General features: G+C 47.2%; 1 protein-coding gene across 3 annotated transcripts in view; it reads right to left on the reverse strand.

The window, feature by feature from the left end:
- Positions 1 to 211: 211 nt before the first annotated feature.
- Positions 212 to 15717, reverse strand: part of LOC310691145 (uncharacterized protein) — a 63344-nt gene continuing 47838 nt past the window's right edge. The window contains exons 6-13 of one of the 3 annotated variants that reach the window (XM_083470758.1): positions 8699 to 8922; positions 7846 to 8105; positions 5230 to 5355; positions 4918 to 5059; positions 4753 to 4803; positions 3726 to 3795; positions 3211 to 3492; positions 212 to 1931 (exon numbers count right to left, since the gene is read on the reverse strand). In XM_083470758.1, coding sequence (XP_083326884.1) covers positions 1925 to 1931; positions 3211 to 3492; positions 3726 to 3795; positions 4753 to 4803; positions 4918 to 5059; positions 5230 to 5355; positions 7846 to 8105; positions 8699 to 8922 — 1162 coding nt within the window. In that variant the 3' untranslated portion in view covers positions 212 to 1924. The remainder of the gene's footprint in view (positions 1932 to 3210; positions 3493 to 3725; positions 3796 to 4752; positions 4804 to 4917; positions 5060 to 5229; positions 5356 to 7845; positions 8106 to 8698; positions 8923 to 15717) is intronic. The other 2 variants (XM_083470760.1, XR_014518356.1) reach the window with 2 other exon arrangements.

Consider the following 15717-nt stretch of genomic DNA (forward strand, 5'->3'; position numbering starts at 1 on the left):
GACTTAAGACAGAGACTGGCCCAAGGAACCCCAGGGAACTTCTCTCATTCCAGACCATTTCTCCAATTTTTTTCAAATGGCCAAATTCCCATAACTGTCTCAAAAATTCCCATGATAACGGTCTAAAAATTGAGCGAGACTTCTTGTACCAGTTTCCTTTCAATGAAAGAATACTGGAAGCCCATGCAGGCCTAATGAAAAGGACATAATATTATTGGTAAAATATCTTTATTTCAAAGTACTTTTATTTACAATGTACAAAATTAAAAGGAGAAATGTTAGGAAGCCCTAAGGCAAAACAACTTGAAGTCTCCACCACCCAGGAAGTTCAGAGGAGGGCACGCTGTCTCTCTCTGGCTTCATCTCCTGGGATTGAAACCTGCTCCTCCTCCCAAGATGTACATCTCCCAGCAGGAGAAAAAGTCCTGTCATGAAAGGAACATGTACTGAACTGCAGCCACAGGAGGGACTTTGCTCTCCAAGCACACTGTGCTTAGTGAATGAGACAGCTCTGCTTTGTGTGGCTCACTGATATTTTCCTGGAGGTCTGGGAATTGAAGTTCTGTTGGAAAAGGCTAGGGATTTTGAGGGAGAATTCTTAACAGCTCACTGGACTACAATTCACAGGATTCTCTGAAGGATGTCGGGGCATTATAAAACTGGCAAATATTTGTAGCTGTGGCCTGAGTGAAGTGCTGCAGAGGATGCTGGGAGAGCTGAGACAAAACATCCAGATCTTTTTGGAGACTGAAGGATCAGAGACGGTGGGAAGGGGCTCCCCATTGTTTCCCAAGGAGGAGGATGAAAGGAGACAGCAGAACCCTTGGGGTCACAGCGAGTCGCATGATGAAGAGGTGGATCTAGTGTGCGGCAGCTGTGAAAAAGTCCAATTCCATGCTAGGGATCATTAGGAAAGGAGCTGAACTTAAAACTCTGAATATCACAATAAAGGTAAAAGGACCCCTGACCATTAGGACTAGTCGTGGCCAACTCTGGGCTTGCGGTGCTCATCTTGCTTTATTGGCCAAGGGAGCCGGCGTACAGCTTCCGGGTCATGTGGCCACCATGACTAAGCCGCGAACCAGAGCAGCGCACAAAACGCCGTTTACCTTCCCGCCAGAGCAGTACCTATTTATTTACTTGAACTTTGAAGTGCTTTCGAACTGCTAGGTTGGCAGGATCAGGGACCGAGCAATGGGAGCTCACCCGGTCGCGGGGATTCGAACCGCTGACCTTCTGATCAGGAAGTCCTAGGCTCTGTGGTTTAACCCACAGCGATAATACCGTTATGCAAATCCATGGCGCAACCGCATTTGGAATACTGTGTACAGTTCTGGTTTCCACACCTCAAAAAGGACATTGTAGAGTTGGGAAATGTTCAGAAAAGGGCAAGCAAAATGATTGAGGGGATGCAGCAACTCCCATATGAGAGAGGCTGCAGGGTTTCAGACTGTTTAAAGAAAAAGTAAGAGAGGACATGATAGAAGTTTATAACATTATTCAGGGTGTGAGGAAAGTGGACAGAGAAATGTTTTTATCCCTTCCTTGGAATGCTAGAACCAGTGAGCAGCCAATGAGGCTGGATGTTGGAAGACACAGGACAGATAGAAGTCCTTCACACAGCGCAGAGTTAGACCATGGAACTCGCTTCCACAGGAGACAGTGCTAGTCACCAACTTGGGTGGTTTCAAAAAAGTTACTGGACAACTTCATGGAAGACATGGCTCCTTGCCATGATGGCTGCGCTCTCCCTCCTCAGTCAGAGGCAGAAATGCTTCTGAATACCAGTTGCTGGAAGCCACAGCGAGTTCTTGCACTTGCAGGTTTCCCACAGGCATCTGGTTGGCAGCGGTGAGAACAGGATGCTGGCCTGATCCAGCAAACTCTTATTACCTTATAAGGCACAGGTTTCAGCAATGAACTGCTAGTTCCTGTAGGAAAGAAAAAAACAATTTCGTACATATGTGAATCAATTAAATATTGTCAAGAAATGAAGAGGAAAGTAGCCCCCAAATCCTGTCAGGAACTCTAGAAAAAGCGTAGGGTAACCTTTGGCCCTCCAAATGTTGCTGAACTACAACTCCCATCATCCTGGGCTCCATTGCCCAAGCTGGCTGGGGCTGATGGGAGTTGAAGTTCAACAACTTCTGGAGGTTCAACAATTACCTCTAGAGAATGATCTTCAACTTTGGGACCCCCGATGTTGTTGGCCTACAAGTTCCATCAGCCCCAGATAGCTTAACCTGACCTGGGAGAGGGTGGGAGTTGATGTTCAGCAACATCAGGGGAACAGAACTCTCGAATGTTCCAGGTTGTGGCCTATGCAGATAATCCAAATATATGAAGACATCTCTATAATTGTGGAAAGCTTCACTAATACACCTGCTTCCAGGGAGAACAAGCTGTCCTACAATCTCTCCCATCTAGATTTGATCTTGTTTTGGTTGGGACTGGTGGGAGCAGCAGTCCAACACCTGAGAGGAACCCATATTCTAGCAAGGCAGCCCCTACACTGTGGAACTCCCTGCCCATTGACATTAGGCAGTTGCCTTTTTTGTATTATGCCTGCTTTAAAAAAAAAAAACTTCTTTTTTAAGGCAAGCCTACCCAGATAATTTGAAGCTGATGTGCATCTTCATATGTGAATTCATTTTAAAAAATTACATTTTAACTGCTTTTATTAGTAACATTTTGAATTTTTTCCACTCAAGTCACTTTAAACATCTGACTTAAAAAAATGCTATGTTTAATACAAATTGCTTACAGTAGGTATTTTATTACAACTAAGCGTTATATAAATTCTGCTAAATAAAAAAAGATAAACCAACAGTGAAGGGCACCAGATTAGTTGTCCCTGATGTAATTTTCCCCTCCTCTTGTCCCCACAGTCCCATGAAGAGATGATCAGAATCAATCCCCCTCACCCCACAGTGGATTAAGCATCAGGCAGTGCAGGATTAAACCCTGCAGAGGCAGTCAAAATCTCCGGAGGGAGGGGCTCATAAATTATCCCCTAATAATCTTTTGTAATTTTCTTTCAAAATCAAATCAATATTATTCTGATCCATTGTCACGGGCCTCTAAACAGTGTGGGGCCCAAAGGCCGGTGCCTATTCTGCCTATTTGGTAATCTGGCACTGACATCAAGGGCGACTGGTGCTCCATTTGCCTCTTAGCAAGTTCCATGAGCTGGCCCTCCTTCTTTCTTACCTCTTCTTGGTGAGGCTGAGGAGTCTCTGTGCCTCATCCCTGCAGTTGATAGCTCTGAGGACATCAGCCGTCACCTGCACAGCATAGTCCTCCGTGTAGAAACTCAGGAGGAGTTGGCTCAGGTCCATGACATCTGCCTTCTTCAGCCGCCCCAGGCCAATTTTGTCATGGTCCGCACTGACAGGGATCTCGTTCAGCTTGAACTTGAACCTGTTGAGATCATCCTCCCTCAGGTTCTCCAGGGTGGACACCAGGTGGTCTCTGGTGGTCTTCTTCATCACTCTGCATTTTCACCCGAGAGGCAGGGGAAAGCAGGCACAAAACAAGAGAAGATCAGCAAAGGGACCCGGGAAGGAGCCACACCATCTGCAAGTGACTGGGATTGGCACAGAGGGAGCAGGAAGAGATGCGGGTTGCAATGGTCCTTACGTTTATCAGCAATAAAGGCCAAGCTGCTTCACTGGGCCTAATAGCAAGACTGGCCTTTTGTGAGGAAAGGGAACCTTAAGCCCTACCTGCTTTCCACACCATGTCCTGAGTCAGTGCTGCTGGATGCTGCATCGGCTGATGTGCAGCAAGAAGCACCTGGGAAAGAGAGAAAGCAAAAGTGTGTGGATACATATGAAACAAGGAGGGGCTATGGGAAAATGATGATCATGGGACATGAACCAGGAGAGGACCTTGACTCCCTCCAGCGAGTGCTGCTAGCAGAGGGACTCAGGTGCCCAGCAGTTTCACCAGCGATACACCGCTGAGTGAAACTGACATCATGGTCTGTCCCTCATACTGGGTCCTGGGTGATATATATCAATATATTGCCCAAGCCCAGCAGGGAGGAAAGCCCAATTGCACTATCGTGAGCATTTGTACTGGATTCCGTTAGCACACAGGGTGTGCTGAATCCAGGCCATAGTGGCTTCTACAAAACTGGGCTGGTATGAAAGACCTTCATTTGGCACCAAAGGAGACTATAAAGCAGGGAGAATCTGTATTGGAAGGAGATTCCCTAACATTACAAACGTGACTTTTCCTTGTTGCACCAAGGATGCAGCAAAGTATCACTGAAAACCAAGAAGCCCATGTGGTAAAACATACCAGGGGAAATTCAACATCACCCTCTATGGCCATTTCTACTTGACAGACTGAGAGTTCTCCCCACAACAGCCAAGAACACACATTACTCCCTTTCCCACTGTTCTGGAGGTTCTCCTGACCCTTTCAAAGCGCATCTGGGGGCGCAGGGAGGAGAGCCCAATTGCACTAGTGTGAGCACTTGGACAAGATTCCATCAACACATTAGGTTATTTGAATCCACGGCAAAGTTGTTTTTTACATAACTGAGCTGCATTGAAATACCTTCATCTGGCACCAAAAGAGAATATAAAGCCTGGTGGAGCTATATTGGAAGGCAATTCCATAACAAGAGTGACTTTTCTGTGTTGTACCATGTATACAGCAGTACTCTTATCACCAGCCACTCTGTGCTCCCACGGGGAGGAAGGTGAGATTTAAAGTAAGAGGAAATAATTAGAACTTGCTGACCTTGTGCTGCATGTAGAAGAGGAGAACTCATCTTAGGGGACTTTAAGTCTTCTGAAAGAGAACAGGAAAGAGGCAGTTAGAGAGGGAATGTGACTGGGATGTTCTTTATCACCCTGCCTCCCAAATTATGGTCCAACCTTCTGATCTTCCTCCATTCCAACTCACTTTGTGTCACAAGGGCCTCCCAGATGAGTTCATTTGTGCATTTCTCCATCACACTAAAGTTGAAGGTATCTTGCATTTGCTCAGCAGACAGTTCCACATACTGCTGCATCTTGTCAGCATCCAGATATTGAAACTTCACTTCCTGTGGGGAAGCATGAAACCTCCTTATGTGCAAACAGAGCATGGCCTAGTCAACCGTTTCAAGGGAGTCAAATTAAAGGGTGAGGGGGATCCTGGTGGAGTTCCCCTGTTTTCATACTTTACAGCCTTGGCTCTGCCCTAGCAAAGCCTTTCATCATCTTTGTGCCTCACCTTGGGACAGATTCTGACATCATTTGTCTCCACAAAGAAGCGACAGCCAATTGTCAAAGGTTTCAGGGTCCAGGGGGGCTTCTCTATTCTCTGTGAAGGACACTGTACTTCATGCTCATGAACCGCCTGGGAAAGGGAAAGGTCACTTTTGAGATATGCAAGAAAGGTAACCAACTTCTGGAAGACTGGATCCCTACCCTTTCTTGGCTTTGTTGCAGCATGTAAGGCAGAGATGGAGAAGCTGCAAGCTTCTAGATGTCATGAGTCAGGAATGATGGGTTTTGTAGACCCGCAGCATTTTAAAGGACACAGGATCTCCATCAGTGATATAAAGAAAACTAAACCGCTTTGGTAGTAGAGACCAAAATATGGATATGTCATTTCTCCACCCCATGGGGAACTCCAGTCTCGACTCTTGGAATGGCCAGGTTGATCCATGAAGCAACAGAGGGGTGCCAGCTATCCTGGGACACCCTGCCACCTCTCCCAATGAGACAACACAGGAAACCATAGAAGGCATTACACCTTGATGAAAACATAAAATTCTTAGGAGCAGTTGAAATTGAGAAGGCATTTTATCTTTTATGTTTGCAATACAGTGGTGCCTCGCAAGACGAAATTAATCCGTTCCGCGAGTCTCTTCGTCTAGCGGTTTTTTCGTCTGGGAAGCAACCCTGTTAGCGGATTAGTGCTATCAGCAGTTTAGCGGCTATTAAAGGCTTAGCGGATTAGCGGCTAAAAGGCTATTAGCGGCTTAGCGGCTTAGAAAAAGGGGGGGAAAGTGAAAAAAAATCGGAACACTCACAAGACGTTTTCGTCTTGCAAAGCAAGCCCATAGGGAAAATCGTCTTGTGAAGCAGCTCAAAAACGGAAAACCCTTTCGTCTAGCGGGTTTTCCGTCTTGCGAGGCATTTGTCCTGCGGGGCACCACTGTATTTGCAAACCAGAACCAATGGATTTCCTCCAGTGATTTTGGAGAAACCTCATAGTAACTACTAAGCCAATTCCTAAAGAAAGCAAGGAAAATTTGGTCATCACAAAAAACATTTATTTTGAAGGAAGCTCCACTGATTTCAGAGAAGGATTAGGGAAATTAGAACTGGAGCATAAATATATTTTGCTTGCATTATTTCAATGACAAAGCTGTTATAAAGGGAGCCAGGCAGGGCACTGGTCCACTGGAAAGGAGGTTACCCAGCAAGTAAAAAATGCTTATTTCAGTATTGGAAATGCCATTTTAAACATCACTACTGGTGAGAAGAAAAGTACCATATTTTTCGCTCCATAAGATGCACCTGACCATAAGACGCACCTAGCTTTTAGAGGAAGAAAACAAGAAAAAAAATATTCTGAATGAAATAGTGGATGTATGATTTTTGTGGTTCATGCTGTGACCACAGACATGTGATTTGGGTGGCACTGTGGGTTAAACCACAGAGCCTAGGACTTGATGATCAGAAGATCGGCGGTTCGAATCCCTGCGACGGGGTGAGCTCCCGTTGCTCGGTCCCTGCTCCTGCCAACCTAGCAGTTCGAAAGCACGTCAAAGTGCAAGTAGATAAAAAGGTACCGCTCCAGTGGTAAGGTAAACAGCATTTCCGTGCGCTGCTCTGGTTCGACAAAAGCGGCTTGGTCATGCTGGCCACATGACCTGGACGCTGTACGCCGGCTCCCTCGGCCAATAAAGCGAGATGAGCGCCGCAACCCCAGAGTCGGTCACAACTGGACCTAATGGTCAGGGGTCCCTTTACTGCAAAAATCCTGAGGATCCATGTGGATCCGTGCTTTGTAACCACGTTTTTGCGCCACTGCAGCCCCATGCAACAGTGGGTGTGTGATTTTTTTGGTGCAGGCTGTACCCATGGACATGCTATGTGATCTGCTAGTGAATTTGGGGTGACCCAATGTAAAAATCCTGAGGATGCATGGGCTTTTACCTCCCCCCTCCCAGGCAGCTTCCTTTATCACTAGTGTCCCTTATCTCCCTCCCTGATTACTTACCAATCAGCTGCTTCCTTTCAACACTCCCTTCCCTCGTTTGCCTTAGTGTCTTTTCCTTAGCTGGAGCAGTTTTTTGCTCCTCCTTTTCTTCTAATTTCTCTCCTTATTGCTTTAGTCTTCCTGTCTCCTCTCCTTGCAAGTTCGTTCTTTACCTCCCCCCTCCCAGGAAGCCTGCTTTATTGCTAGCATTCCTTATCTTGCTCTCGATCGCTTGCTGATCAGCGGCTTTGTTTCAACACCCACTTCCCACTTTCAACAAAAGAAAGCATGATCTGCTTTTTGCCCCTGGGCAATTCAGCTCCAGGGACCACACATTCACTTCATAAGGCTCACAGACATTTCCCCTTACTTTTTAGGAAGAAAAAAGTGTGCCTTATGGAGCGAAGAAAATGGTAACTCATTGAGTGACAACTGCCAATCTTCTCTCTAGGGGCATGTTAATGTTGGAGAGCAGTTTGGTAAATTAGTTCAAGCCCAACAAAAGGAGATACAGTTCATGAACCATGACACACTCTGATGCATAATTTTGTATAGCTACACTGTCAGGCGTCCTATGGTCAAGCAAAAGATCCAGGACGTCTGGAATACTAATCAGAGTTGGAGAATCCCGATTACCTTTCTTAGAGAAGAGTCATTGGGTAGGAGGTACAGATGGAATGTTGGTGGCTGGAATTGAACCATTTGATAGAGCAGTGCCACAGTGTGGACCAGTATCTTCCGCTTAAACCATGACCATGATGTTTTCAAAATGGCTCCACGTGGAGAGAAGTTTGGGTTTTCCAAAATAACACGATACGGCCCCACTCTGTCTGGGGTCTCTAGACTCATCCCCCCTTCCACAAAATGTGCAATGTAGACTTGGAAAACATCTTTACCTAGAAAGAAAGAAGGGTAGCCCAGGAAGCCACACCTACTGAGCATTGCAACTCATTCTGGTACATCTAGCCCCTATTCCCTAAGGCTCTTCCTCCCCCAGGTCCTTCCCGAAGGGATCTGAGATTCCAACACCATGTCTGTATTTGCTCTGTCTTCTTCATACCACTTCTGATTCTGGGAAACGAATGGAGAAGAAAGCTGGTCACAGCAGAAGGGGAGACTCCCTGGCTTCTCAGTAGCCTGCCTCACGTCAGTCTCATAGTCCCCCTCCTCTACAGCCTCCAACTCTGCACTGCTCTCGGTCACAGCCTCTTCCTGCTCACCAAACCCTGTTCCCTCTCCAACCTGCAACACCACCTCCTCCCAGGCTGCTCCCTCTGATCCCTCGTCATTGTCCCACCAGCAGTCTCCTGGCTCTGAGCCTTCTTCCCCTGGGGGTTCCCTTGTGGGTTCCCCAACTGGTGCCTCCCACCACTCCTCTGCAGCCAGCCTGTGCATGACCTCCCCTGAGTGTGGATGACAAAGCTCATCACTGGACCCTTTCTGTTACATGCAGTATTTATTTTGTTATAAACTTTTTCACCTACCATACCTGCAAGACACAAGAAGTGAGGGAAGTGAACAGCTGCCACAGCCTCTGCTGGATCTGCTTCAATGTTGATCAAAGGCCCAGCGACAACCCAGTCCTCCGTGTTCTGTTCAGCCAGGTGCTTAGACCATGAATCCAAGTGGTAGGTGATGGTCACAGCTCCTCTCACCTCAAATATGACATCAGTATAAAAGCAAAGGAAGGATCCAGCCTCCGTGAAGCACAGTCTGAATGGCACAAAAGGAAAGGAAAGTGGATTAAACATCAGCGGGACACCCTCTGCATCTTCCAGATGGGAAGCAATCCCAACCCCAATATATTTAACCATAAAATCTGAAAGAAACAGTACAACAGGTTAGAGCATGGTTCTGATCAGTGTTATTCTTCTAGAAAAAGAAGTGCCGGAACTCACCATGAACGCTTCCCTTCTTCTCTTATAATGGCCATGGCACCCACCTGAGAGGTGCTGGAACTCAGTTCTGGTGAGGTCCAGATGAAAAAAGCCCTGGAGCTGATAATGCCAAGGTTTCAAGTTTGATCCCTGTATGGGGCAGCTGCATATTCTGGCATTGCAGAGGGTTGTACTATATGACCCTCAGGATCCCTTCCAACAATCCTATGATTCTATGAAGATTAGGATTCTATGAAGATTAGCACACTTAAACCCGTATGGAAAGGAGGGTGTAAAAGAGTGAAATGGAGATGTGGAATATTAACCCCAAGGTCACAACTGAAAAGTGGGGTGGATGGTTGGCACCCCAGCAAATGTCTGGACTCTGGACAGTGTGGCAAATCTGGAGGGAAAGATCAAAAGTCAGTGATTTGGAGCAGGGGCAATAAAGCCCAGGGCGGGGGGAGAAAGGAGGCACCAACCTTCCTTCAAGCAGCTCCTTGGGTGACTCGCATTTACCCTAACCTACATCACATGGTTCTTGTAAAGATAAAATGAGGATGGGAAAACCACGTGCTCTTTGTGTGAGACATTTAAAATGCAATCAAACCAACAATTCATGTTTTGCTAGATAGGTTTTCCCGTAAACATGCTAGCAAGAGCTCTGTGATAAAAAAACCCTTGTGCCCAGGCAGGAAGTGGGCGCAACTATATCTCCTCCTCTCTGCCTGGGCACACCTTCTTTCTGCTCTTCTCCACCATGTCTGCAAAGGTGCAAGATCTGGTTAAGTCTGAGCTCCAGTCTCAGGCTCCATTTCTAAGCTAGACTTAAGCATGTCTTTGTAACCGGATTACCATTTTAAGCCTGCCTGAATAAAGCTGCTTATAAGAAGCATTCTGAATGAGTAAGCGTTATTTTTACCTTTGACAAGACTATTTTGTGTATAATAGTTATTTTAAGGGGGAGAAAAGGGTAATATCAGCCTGCCTTAAAGCACCCTGAGTTACTTAAACTAAAAGGCTAAAACTAGTCTATGTAAGGCTTCTCTTTTAAGCTGCAAATGGATGGCACTCTGCTGAACTCACAAACATGAGGAAGGATAATATCTAACAAATATATCCTCTCTTAACAACTAACCACATCCCAACACTTTGATTTCTATCCCACCTTTCTTCAAAATAAAATGTATGTATACATTTATTTAAGGAGTAGAAAAACCTTTTCTCCAAACCTACAGACTTCACTTTCCTCACAATCTGCTTTGGCTTAGACGTCATTTTGTGATGCTAAGCCCATTCCTCAGAGGACGGGGGATATAAACAATTGGATTTAAGCAACACCAATGTTGAATCGTAATATTTTCCCAGCTCTGTTCCTGGGAACCCAAGAATGCAATGTGCAAGTGACAGATGGTCAGGATGCTGTCAGCAATGCCCAGCTATTGCCCAGAAAATTATCGTAACAAGGGAATATTTCTTACCATCCTTTTTTATTCAGTATTTACAGAGAGAGGCTATACAACCCAGTCTCTTCAATAATGGAGTTGTCCCGAGTGAATCTCCACATACCCTGTCTCTCCCACTTCCTCATTCGTCACTTCTATTGGTACTGTCTTTGACCTCTTAGCTCTCCTACTTTAAAGGCTCGCTGGGTTCTGGAAGATGGCGTGTCTGGAATGCTTTCTAATGTCAGCATGTTAGCTGTGTGTTGCTCTTGCTCTCCCATGATTTCCCAACTTTCCCTCTCTTCCGCCTCTGACCTCCCTCAAACCCCTGTTGTAAAGCTATACTGTCTTCTCTTCCCTGGAAGGTTCAAGTCTCCCCCACTCCTCCTCTGCCCAGTCCCTGACACAGATGTAGTTTGGGAAAGTTTTAGAGAGGACCACCACATGTGATGATTGCGAGACCTTCATATACCAAATGTGCTCTGCTGAACACTTCTCTGAAACCCAAAAAGAAATTCAATGTAGATACCTTTCCCTTAAAGGAGAAAGCTTTGAAAAACTGAGAGAGACATTGCTCACCTGTATCTTTCACGACTCATTTCTGAGTCCAAAAACACCTCTGCTCTGATTGTTTCTGGAAGATCCTGTAACAAAATAATTTATCACCAATATGAGCACCAGACCCCTTTTCCACCTGAAATCAGGACATTCCTGTTTCTAACACCCATATGGCCACAGCAAGGAACACTGCTTGAGGTCAAACCCACAAATACAGACCACTAATGGCTCTTTTAGAGCTACTTTCTTCTACATTCATTTTGGCCATAGTAGTTCTCACTCAGGTCTGACAGTTTCTTATGAAAGGTTTTTTCTTTCACCTCAGCAGTATTCCCCCCTGTTCCTTACAGAGAGCCCCTGCACAGGTTTCTCCCTATTAACATTTAGGGATCTTTCTCTTTCTGTTTCACTTTAGACAGATCACACTAACACACACGGCCCAAATGAGTATCCTGAAAACTCTCTCTTGGCAGCCATTCTTCCTCCTCACACGCAGAGAGAGAAGCAGAAAGACAGTTGAAAATGATAGTTACTGGAATAACAGTTGGAACCGAATGGAATGCCTCTCTCATGTGACCCACACTCAACCAATCACATGAGAGATACAGTGAAAGGAAAAGAAAACGTAAGAAAACATTCCCATTCCAGGAAATGGGAATGCACTGCCACAGAATAGGTCTTCAAAGAGGCTCTAGTCTGTGTTCAGTCAGACTCATTCTGCCAACTTCCTTGAGAGCCAGTGTGGTGTAGTGGTTAAGAGCGGTAGTCACGTAATCTGGTGAACCGGGTTCGCTTCCCCGCTCCTCCACATGCAGCTGCTGGGTGACCTTGGGCCAGTCACACTTCTATGAAGTCTCTCAGCCTCACTCACCTCACAGAGTGTTTGTTGTGGGGGAGGAAGGGAAAGGAGAATGTTAGCCGCTTTGAGACTCCTGAAGGGGAGTGAAAGGCGGGATATCAAATCCAAACTCTTCTTCTTCTTCTTCTTGTAGTCACCCTCTCACACGCTTATTCATTACCAGCTCCCTAGAGAACCAGGCGGCTGGTCTGGCTCCAGTTCCTGAGCAGGGACACTCAGGAGTAATCTGTCTGGCTGTGTCTGGCAGATTTGGAATGAAATGTCTCAACAACAGTTGTTTAAAATCACCGTATTTTGCACTCCATAAGACGCACTTTTTTCCTCCTAAAAAGTAAGGGGAAATGTCTGTGCGTCTTATGGAGTGAATGCATGGTCCCGGGAGCCGAATTGCCCAGGGGCAAAAAGCAATTTGTGCTTTTTTTTATAGAAAGAGGGAAGGGAGTGTTGAAACAAAGCAGATGAGCAGCTGATCAGCAAGCGATCAGGAGAGGAGATAAGGGACTCTAGTGATAAAGGAGGGAGGTAAAAGCACATGGATCCTCAGGATTTTTGCATTGGGTCACCCCAAATTCTCCATCAGATCGCATAGCATGTCCATGGCTATAGCCTGCACCAAAAAGACCACACATCCACTGTTTCGTGGGGCTGCAATGGCAGAAAAACGTGGTTACAAAGCACGGATGCACATGGATCCTCAGGATTTTTGCATTGGGCTACCCCAAACTCACTGTCAAATCACATATCATGTCTGTGGCCACAGCATGAACCACAAAAATCATACATCTGAAGGAAGGTGAGGACAGGTGACCTCACCTAGGCCCGAAGTCACCCCCACCAAAGCAGGCTCAAAGCTTCTCAAAGATTTTCAAAATCATTTTCTCAGCAGCTAAGCATCAGAAACATTCCGCTTGCTGAAACTAAAAAGATTGCAACAAGGTAGAGAACAGAGCCCATTGTCTTCTCAGGCCTTTCTCAGAACCACATTACAACTTGCTTTCTCTCCGGGAACCATGCCAAAGCACAAGAATGAAACAACGGGAACACTCTGAAAACCCCCTCACCCCCTTTCCTGCCAAGAGTCCACAATAGTTCCAAGACAGCTGTGAGGGTTTGATTAGCTGCTTGTGCGTGAAAACGTGCTCCCTCAGAGTTTGTGCGACCCCACAAACCTCCGTGTGTGACGGAGCTCCTCAGACATGTCTGCTCTAGTCACTAGTAGAGTCCGACAGTGGCTGTCTGCGGAAGCGTTTCCAGCAAAGAAGTTCCTTAACGGAAACGCGTCTCCTGGACTCACGGCGTGACAGTTTCCTGCGAGGTGTGGGTCTCCCTATGGGAGACTCCGATACCTCCCCACTGTTCTCGCTGGAAGCCTCCCTGAGCCCTCCCTCCTGCTCGCATTCCCTCAGAGACCCACTCCTCCCCCTGCTGGTCCCTGCTTCAGCAGTTGAGTCTCTTTCATCCTGCCTGAGTCCCTCCACCACCTGATGCTCTGATGGCAGTTCCCTGACATCCACCTCCCCTCCAGGGCCCCCCTCACCCCCTCCCAATTCCTCCCCCCTGGGAGGTGAAGGGCTAAAACCCCGAAACGAATCTTCCTCATCTTCTGACGTCTCGAACAATTCTCTCCATCGATCGTCGTCCTGGCCAGCTGAATCCTCCTCCTCTTCAGAATCTGGGAACCCCTCCAACTCCTCTTCCTCGTCGGTGGTGGCAAAGTATTCCCTTCGGAACCTCGCTACAGGCTGAGGTTTACGTGGGAACCTCTGATGAAAAGTCTCTATTAAAACCTCGTCATTGACATCCTCTGCCCTAACCCAGGTGTTTTCCGACTCCGGTTCCCCTTCCCACATTACCAAATACTCTACTTGATCTCCCTTCCACCTGGAATCGAGGATCTCCGCTACATGGTAGCTGTGTTCCTTCTCCTCCATTGCTGGTCCCCTAGTGACCCTCCCCTCACTGTCTCCTCTATACGGTGACAGCAACGACCTGTGAAAAACTGGGTGCAGCTTCATGTGGTTCGGTAACCGGAGCCTGAAAGCCACTGGATTGACCTGCTGTATGACTTCAAACGGACCCAGCCTTTTGGGTCTTAATTTCTTACAACCTCCTTTGAATGGCAACCCTTGGGTTGACAGCCACACCTGGTCCCCCACCCTGATGCTTTCACCTTCCCTTCTGTTTTTGTCTGCCTGCCTCTTATATTCCTCCTTAGCCCTGTTTAAGTTGAGTTGGAGCTGGCGATGGATCGCTTCCATTTCTTCCACGAACTGTTCTGCAGCTGGAACGCTCCAGTTCTCCCCCTCCCCCCCTGGGAAGGCTCTGGGATGGCACCCGTGATTAGCCAAAAAGGGGCTCATCCCCGTGGACACGTTCTCTGCATTGTTGTAGGCAAATTCTGCCAACGCCAGCTTCTCCACCCAATCATTCTCTCTGTCATTAACATAACACCTCAAATATTGTTGGAGAACCCCATTTGCTCTTTCCGCCTGCCCGTTGGTTTCAGGATGACGGGCCGTCGAGAAATTAACCTCTACATGCAGTAAGCTCATGAGCTTCCTCCAGAACCTGGAAGTAAATTGTTTCCCTCGGTCTGAAACCACCCTCAAGGGGGCGCCATGCAACCTAAACACATTCTCTACAAACAATTTGGCGGTTTCTTCTGCTGTAACCGCATGTGAGCAGGCTATGAAGTGGGCCATTTTAGTTAACAGGTCTACTACAACCATGATGGCTGTTTTCCCTCTAGACCTTGGCAGATCAGTCATGAAATCTATTGCCACTGCTTCCCACGGTCTCTCAGGTGTGGGCAGTGGTTCTAATAAACCAGCCGGCGCCTGCCTCTCCCCCTTGGCTCTTTGGCATTGTTCACACCCTCTCACATACTCCCGCACATCTTCCCTGACCCTGGGCCACCAAAATTCCCTGGTAACCAGCCACATGGTTTTGTGTTGCCCAAAGTGCCCTGCTGTGGGGCTATCGTGCAGCTGCTTGAGTACCTTCTCCCTCAATTCCCCTTCAGGTATATATAACGCTCCCTTATAATACAATGCCCCATTTCTCTCCTCAAAACCACCGGATTTGTCTTCCTCCCCTCTGAGATCCCTGAGTTTCCCCTGGGCGTATGCATCCTGCACCGTACCCTCTACCAATTCCCTTTGCCCCACCAAAGTCGCCCCACACACCCAGCGGTCCTCTGGAATGATATGGGTTTCTTCGGGTGCTCCCTCCCCCTCCAAATATTCAGGTTTGCGTGAGAGAGCGTCCGCCCTAACATTCTCTGGGCCTGGCACATAACAAATCTCAAAGTTAAATTTGGAGAACTCTTGGGCCCATCTCAACTGCCTTTGGTTGAGCACTCGCGCCGTTCTCCAGTACTCTAGATTTTTATGGTCCGTGCACACTTGCACTTTATGTTGTGCACCAACTAGCAGATGCCTCCATCTCCGGAACGCCTCATGAATAGCAAGCAGTTCTCGGTCGTACACCGTGTAGTTCCTCTCGGATTTGTTCAGCTTCCGCGAGAAGAAGGCACACGGACGCCACTCTGACTCCTCCTTCCCCGGCTGCAGAAGAAGCACCGCCCCTATGGCTCTGTCAGATGCGTCTGTTTCAACCCTTAGCTTCTTTCGTAAATCCACATGCAGAAGTTGTTCTTCAGAGGCGAAGGCCCTTTTCAGTTCCTCAAACGCTCGCTCCGCCTCCGCCGTCCATACAAACTTCTTTTTACTGCTGAGACAGTCAGTGATGGGCGCCGTCAGATGGGCGA

This window comes from Podarcis liolepis (genome assembly GCF_965112155.1).
Source record: "Podarcis liolepis genome assembly, chromosome: 13".
NCBI classification, from domain to species: domain Eukaryota; kingdom Metazoa; phylum Chordata; class Lepidosauria; order Squamata; family Lacertidae; genus Podarcis; species Podarcis liolepis.